The 7,642-nt window shown below is 46.6% G+C and overlaps 1 protein-coding gene across 1 annotated transcript in view; it reads left to right on the top strand.

Moving 5' to 3' along the window:
- Positions 1-1,564: 1,564 nt before the first annotated feature.
- The window catches only part of MPZL2 (myelin protein zero like 2), a 12,829-nt gene continuing 6,751 nt past the window's right edge, over positions 1,565-7,642 (top strand). Inside the window, exons 1-4 of the mRNA XM_035009047.1 lie at positions 1,565-2,477; positions 3,676-3,842; positions 4,118-4,328; positions 7,062-7,209. Coding sequence (XP_034864938.1) covers positions 2,420-2,477; positions 3,676-3,842; positions 4,118-4,328; positions 7,062-7,209 — 584 coding nt within the window. The 5' untranslated portion in view covers positions 1,565-2,419. The remainder of the gene's footprint in view (positions 2,478-3,675; positions 3,843-4,117; positions 4,329-7,061; positions 7,210-7,642) is intronic.

Here is a 7,642-nt window from a genome sequence, read left to right as displayed (position 1 = left end):
CTGGAAGGAAGGAATTGGGCATTGCTGGGCACCAAGCCAGGAACTTGAACTCTGCTGAAGAATGGGATCTGGGCGGCTGCTGACCCTCAGAGCAGGGCTGGAGGCCAGCTCGCAGGGCATCTGGCTACCTGGGGGGTGGGGTGGGGGGTGGGGTGGGGGGTGGGGGTAAGATTCTTCTCCTGACAACAGGCAGTTTGTTCAGGCTGCCTGCCCTGATTCCTCTCCTGCTGCTTTTCTCTGTGTCCTTGACCTCTTTGGTAACTCTACCTCTCACCAAATTCTGCAGTTTGCTCTAGACTTCAAAACCTCAGGCTCCTCCCTTTCCTTTAGAGCTGCATTTCTCTGCAAGTTGGAAGCCAGCAAAGAGGATCAAGTTTCCTTCACTCCTTTTCTTTCAGGCTCCTGCAGCTGCACGATGCAGACCTACATACCAGAGAGCCTCTATTTTATCCCGTCACCATTTTGAAGATTTCCCCCAGCCTGCTGAAGTTTAGGTGGATCTCTGACCTAGACACTGACAAAGGAGCCACTCTGTTTTCAGGAACACTCACCTTAAGAAAACATTCTTGCTGGGACACTGCTGGTCTTCATTTGGGGTGGCACCTGGGTTTCTCTGTTCTAACAACTGTTTTTTTGTTGTTTACCGTTTTTCTTTTTCTCTTTCTTTCTTTCTTTCCTTCTTTCTCTCTCCCTCCCTCCTCCTCCCTTTTTCTTTTCTTTCCTCTTCCTTCCTTTTCTTTTTCTTTCTCTTTCTTTCTTTCCTTCCTTCCTTTTCTTTTTCTTTCTCCCTCCCTCCTCCCTTTTTCTTTTCTTTCCTCTTTTCTTTTTCTTTCTTTCTTTCTTTCTTTCTTTCTTTCTTTCTTTCTTTCTTTCTTTCTTTCTTTCTTTCTTTCTGTCTTTCTGTCTTTCTGTCTTTCTTTCTTTCTTTCTCCCTCCCTCCTCTCTTTTCTTTTCCCCACATGATCATGACATCTTTCTCCTGCTGCTTTTCTTTTCTTTTTGGCTTTTCTTTTCCACTTCTGTAATCTGCCTCTCCCTTGGTGGAATTTTCTTCCGTCTTTATGAGGTTTTACCTTTTCCAGTCAGCCTGACCCTTCCTCCCTTTTCTGGCCACTTCTCCATTCCAGGGTTTAATGAGATGTCAGGAATCACCAGAGTTTCTAGGTTGCTAATCTGGGGATTAGGGCAATTCGTTTCTGTTGAGGGTTAGACTCCTGCTCAAGCCTACTTCTTTACTTCAGGTGTAATCTTCCTTTGTCTTCCGCTGCTTCTCAATGCTGCTTTGTTAATCTCGCACAATTAGCCACCCTCTTTCCAGACAAGGAGGCACCTTTTCTCATTTAAATTCCTCAGCTCTTCAGATTTTTCCGGACAGATGGCCGCCCTAAAAATGGCAGATGAAATCTGAGGCACAGCAAAGTTATTATGAAAACCTTTTCCTTGAGAGTCCTCTGGGTCCATGGTTCACTTTGGGTGTAATTTTGCGGCACGAGCATTAGACTTAAGAGTCAGGAAAGTTCCAGTTTTACGACCTGTTGGCTGTGCAACCTTGGGCAAATCACTTACTTTCTCTGGGCTCTTAGTATCCTCTCTGGAAAAATGGGAACGCTTCATGGGAATATTGGGGAGGTGAACTGGATTGAGATAGTAGGCTAAATGAGCAGGGACGATGTCCTGCTTCTTAAAGTTCTTCAAAGTGAAGGGGTCATTAAACATCAAGATTTGTTTGGGTCCGTTTATTTCAGGGGTGTGTCAGGAGAAAGCCACAAGCTAGGAAAGGCGCAGAGATGCATGTGGGTAACATTTAACTAAAAACTGAGGGTATAAGCTGTAGGACTTTTTGTCCGGAGCGGGTCTTGAGACATTCGGATTGTTTTGGAGTCGTGTGAATCCGGTCTAGGCTCCTGTGGCCCCAGGGAGGTGCTTTGGGAAGCAGAGTCACTGCGAGGAGATTTCAACATTCACTTCCCAGGCCAGCGAGAAGCCTGCTTGGAAAACAACAGTGTGTGCGGGGGGCCAAACCCAAAGCTGCTGGGCCGTTCCAGGCTGGTACCGGCTCCTCTGGCTGTCTCTGAGGCCATCCAGAGGCCAGAGCCCCGTCAGACGGACTGGGACCTAGAGAGCAGACCGCAGGGCTTGGAACTAAGTGCAAACTGCTTGTAGCATAGAGGGCGGGAGGGAGGAAAGGGAGGAAAGGGAGGAGGGCAGCAGGCAGCTGGCCCCACCTTTCATTCCAGCGAAGTGCACCAGCAGAGCCGGGATGAGTCACAGGCACCGGCGCTCAGCTTCCCAATAGGTGAGGGACCGGCTCTTCTCTCGGGGAAACCGCGGCGCTCGTCCTTACCGGCGTGGCCTTGGCTGGGAGCTGGAGCCCTCGGTCTGCCCGGTCTGGTCTCCGGGGCCAGGGCTGGGTTCCCTCATGTATGGCAAGAGCCCTTCGTGTGCTGGGCTGCTTCTCCTTGGCATACAGCTCACAGGTAAGGGCTGGCGGGCTTCTCTCGGCATTCGCTCCTTCCCTGCCTACCCCCCCAGAGTTAGCTAAGTGTCTCCCAAGTCGCCAGCGTTCTGTTGGGGAGCCTGAGCCACAGTGACAGTCCCTTCTGGTTTTGACTTCACTTTGAAACTGAAGTTGGTGGGTTGTTTTTGGAGAACTGATTTCGGACAAACGGGTTTAGATGTGTTTCAGCTGCTAGTGATTCGGGCACAGAGAGGGCTTTCTAATCTCAGGTTACAAACCCTTTTTTGTTTGTTTCTTTTTCCGTGTGGCTACTCTCAACCTCCCACTGCAGGCAGGACTTGGCACTGGGATTTCTGTGTGTGGGTCTTGTCTGGGACTTGCGGTAGCCCTGGAAAAGCTGAGAATTTCAGGAGAGAGCACCCCCCCCCCCATAACTTTGAAACTGGCCCAACGTGCAGGTTCTCAGTGTAAATATCACGGTAAAAAAAAATGCCACGTGGTATAGAGGTTCCAGGCGTGCAAGCAGAAGCTGGCCTGGGTTGACGAATTCAATTTCTGCAGAAGACTAGGAACAGTATGGGGCGCCTGGGTGGCTCCGTTGGTTAAGCGACTGCCTTCGGCTCAGGTCGTGATCCTGGAGTCCCGCATCGGGCTCCCTGCTCGGCAGGGAGTCTGCTTCTCCCTCTGACCCTCCTCCCTCTCATGCTCTCTGTCTCTCATTCTCTCTCTCTCAAATAAATAAATAAAATCTTTAAAAAAAAAAAAAAAAAGACTAGGAACAGTATGAAATCATGACCTAACAAGGACCCTTTCTGGACAACTTAGAGGGGACCACGATACACACAATACGTAACGCTTAATCTGAATACATGTCTAATTCATGTTATGATTAGTTTTGATTTGTTTGTTTCTGCTTTCAATTTTATTTGCCGACGTCTATAGTTTGCTAGAACAGTTTGCAGTGGGTACCGTGAGGCTGGGGTATGGTACCGTGGCGAAAGTGAGCACTAAGAAGTCTCGCTGGGTGGTATTTTTAGTTCTGTGGCATGGGAAGGCCACAGGTGCATGGAGGTGGGAGTATGCAGACTCAAGATGAAGTAAGTCTGAGAGCTGGGGCATCTCAATTCGGTTTCGTGCCGCACTCAGACATTTATTTTGGCAGTGTCCGCAGAAATTGTCTTAATCCACATTTTCCCTTTTCCTTTTCTTTGCGGCAGCCCTTGAGCCGATAGCTGCAGTGGAAATTTACACCTCCCAAGTGCTAGAGGCTGTCAATGGGACAGATGTTCGGCTAAAATGCACTTTCTCCAGCTTTGCCCCTGTGGGTGATGCTCTGACAGTGACCTGGAACTTCCGGCCTCGAGATGGGGGGCCTGAGCAGTTTGTAAGTAGATTGTTGTCATTGGCCGGGAGACCCTTGGCTGGGAAAATAAGCCAGTCTGTTTCTCTTTGCCCTTCCTGTGCTTTTCTTAGCAACAAGTGCAGGGCAAAGCTGAGAAACAATTCTTGGGACAGAGAGACAGAACTGAGAGGTCCATCAACGGGAGAGCACGAGGTTCTTGGGGGAGAGCTGCAGATGGGGCAGTGAGGCTGGCTCCCTCCATCTCAGCCTCCTTGCCCACGTACTGAAGAAGACCTTTGGCCACTTCTCCCTTCTAGGTATTCTACTACCATGTGGATCCCTTCAAACCCATGAGTGGGCGTTTCAAGGATCGGGTGGTCTGGGACGGGAACCCTGAGCGGTACGATGTCTCCATCATCCTGTGGAAGCTGCAGTTTAGTGACAATGGGACATACACCTGCCAGGTGAAGAACCCACCTGACGTTGATGGGCTGATAGGGGAGATTCGGCTCAGCGTCGTGCACACTGGTAGGTCGGGCAGGGGAAAACGGTTTGGGGAAGCGTAAGAGCTTGTAGAAAAGGGAGGGGTAATCTTTTGTGATGGCTGAAAGGGTAGAGAGCAGGGCTAGCCCTTCAGATCCGCAATCCACAGAGGGAGACTGAAGAGTGGCGGGGTAAAAAGAGAAAGGCTTTGTTTGGCTGTGGAAAGAAACACAAAGTTAAGCAAACGGACCAGGGAATCTGTTACAGAAATGGCATTGAGATTGGAAAAGAGAGAGGAAGCAATTCTCTGATAAAAGACTAACAATAGATCCATTCATTCACTCATTTATTCACCAGGTACTTATTGAGTACCTACTCTGTGTCAGGCAGTGTCCCGCACTTGACCCATACTAGCTCATTCAACTCACACAACTACCCTAGGCGGCAGATACCAATAACAACAGCTCTCCTTTATTAAGTACTCCCACATGCCAGGGGCTTTGCATACATTAATCTTTATATATCACATCAGCTTCTTGTGCTCTTAGTGCTCCACATTTTACTAATGAGGAAACTGAGGCTCACAGAGATTAAGTCACTTGTCCAAATTCATGGAGCTGATACATGGAATCATTTAGAACTCAAACCCAAGCATCTTTGACTCCAAAGCTGTACTCTAAACGAATGTACTGTATTGCTTGCAATCCTGTAAAGGCAAACCTGGAAACTGCCAGATAACGAAAAGCAAAGACCATAAAACTTCTGAGTTGTAAATCTGGGTTTGAGCCACTGTTATCATTTACCAACTGTCAATAAATCTTTTTTTCTCTCCTTACAGTGAGAATAATATAGCAAGGATTATGGTGAAGATAAAATGAGATAATAGATGTAAAAATTCCCCAAACTCTTGACTTGCACTGAAAAAAATATTTGTTTGCATTGAAAATTATAATAGCTACCACATATTGAGTGTTTATTATGTGCTGGCACAGCATGGAAAATTTACACGAAATTTTTTTTTTTACTTTATTATTTTTAGTGATCTCTACGCCCAGTGTGGGGCTCGAACTCACAACCCTGAGATCAAAAGTTGTGTACTCTTCTGACTGAGCCAGCCAGGTGCCCCCAGGAATAGAATTTTTTAAATAAGAACTCAAGAAATGGATATTGTTACCCCTATTTAATACCCTGAAGAATCTGAGGCTCAAATAAATTAGTTACCCCAAATCACACAGCTAGTAAATGGTGGAGCTAATATTTTGATCTAACTCTCTCTGGTGCGTGCTCTTAACCAACACATAATATTACTACCCAAAATGTATAAGCCTGTAAAGTGGTAGGATTTCCTCCTTTCATTCCTAGTATCATCCTTCGGGGGCCCCATCAATAGGGCTGTGTGACCTTGGAGAAGTCATTTGAGTACCGAAAGACGTATTGGAATGTCCTGGGACCTCAGTTTCTGAATTCATCTGCAGCTAACCTGCATGAACAGGTTAGACAAGAACACATGGTTCTTACACATACTGCGATCAGTACCCTGAGAATCTAGTGAAAGCCATGTCTCTGCTTCCCAGAAAAATGTACACATACACACAAAATGACATGGAGTTTGTGGGCTTATGGCTCCCCTCTATCCCTGTCCTCCTTCACAGACTCCAGGCTGGGAACTCCTGGGCTAGACATTTCTCTAATGTCTTTTCTGGCTCTGAGGGTTTACTGAAGTTTATTTAATTTTTCTTTTTTTAAAGATTTTATTTATTTTTTTGTCAGAGAGAGCACAAGCAGGGGGAGCAGCAGGCAGAGGGAGAGGGAGAAGCAGGCTCTCCACCAAGCAAGGAGCCCAATGCAGGACTCGATCCCAGGACCCTGGGATTATGACCTGAGCCGAAGGCAGATGCTTAACCGACTGAGCCACCCAGGCGTCCCTTTATTTAATTTTTTTAAAAAATGATTTTATTTATTTATTTGAGAGAGAGCACAGAGGGAGAGGGAGAAGCAGACTCTCCGCTGAGCAGGGACTCGGGGCTCGATCCCAGGACCCCTGAGATCATGACCTGAGCCGAAGGCAAATGCTTAACCGACAGAACCACTCAGGAGCCCTGGGTTTACTTAAGTTTAAATCAGAAATCTGACTAAAAGACACGGGACCCAGGCTTCACAGATTCTGCCTGGTTTAGGGACCTTTCCGTCTAGGTTCCCTCTTGTTTCATTTTATCTACTAGACTATAGTTACTGATTTACTTGCCTGTCTTCCCGGTGGGCATGAGTTCCTTGAAGGTAATATCTTTTTTGGCTTTGTATTTCCACTGCAATGTCTGAACATAGTAGGTCCTTAATAAATTGGAATAAATGACTGACTGAATGCCAGAGGTGAGAGGGAATTGAGGAGAAACCGTTTGGGCGCTGGGTTTGATGAGGTCAGCCATGACCTTACCCCACGAGGTGGTTCAACTGGCTCAGTAATTCTCCAAGTTTCAGCCTGCATCAGAATCACCTGGAGGACAGGTTAAAACAGATGGCCTGGCCCCTGCCATTGTGGAGGTGCCTGATAATTTGCATTTCAGTTCTTAAGAGTGTTGCTGCTGCTCCTGGGACCGTAGTTTGAGAACCACTGAAGTAGTCTTGTAGCTTTCTTATTGCTCCTAGAGTTCACAAGGTAATACGGTAGGAGAAAGGAAGCTTGCATTTAATGATGAAAATACATCCTCCTTCTCGCGTTAGATTTCATCACGTCCCTTCTCTTTTTAGAAACATGAGATCCACTTTTTTTCCTTACAGTCCGCTTCTCTGAGATCTACTTCCTGGCCCTGGCCATTGGCTCTGCTTGTGCACTGATGGTCATCACAGTAATTGTGGTGGTCCTTGTCCAGCATTTCCGGAAGAAGCGCTGGGCTGAGAGAGCTCATAAAGTGGTGGAGATAAAACCGTAAGGCTGGGCAGTTCTGGGAAGTCTTCTTCTAACACTCTTTTATCATGATTCTTGGTATTTTACACTTGGGCTAAATGATTGTTGAACAGATGTTCTTCACTCTGAGTAAGTCTTGTGAAAGAATTCGAATTCACAGGACGGATAAATTAGGGTGTGATTTAGTAACTTTAGAAAAGCTTTCTTAATTAATTTCACAGAAGGTTTCATTATAGGCTTTATTATGGAGGATTTGATATTATCAGAATCTGCTTATATAAAACTTTTCTAGGACATTCCTTTACTTTTATTTATTTTTTTGATTTTTTTAAAATTTTATTTACTTATTAGAGAGAGAGAGAGCATGAAAGGGGGGATGGTCAGAGGGAGAAGCAGACTCCCCGCCAAGCAGGGAGCCCGATGCGGGACTCGATCCCGGGACTCCAGGATCATG

The sequence above is a fragment of the Mirounga leonina genome, unplaced genomic scaffold (genome assembly GCF_011800145.1).
Source record: "Mirounga leonina isolate KUSES-001 unplaced genomic scaffold, KU_Mleo_1.0 Mir_153, whole genome shotgun sequence".
Classification (NCBI taxonomy): domain Eukaryota; kingdom Metazoa; phylum Chordata; class Mammalia; order Carnivora; family Phocidae; genus Mirounga; species Mirounga leonina.
Note: the sequence above shows the minus strand (reverse complement) of the source record. Positions and strands in the feature narration are given on the sequence as shown.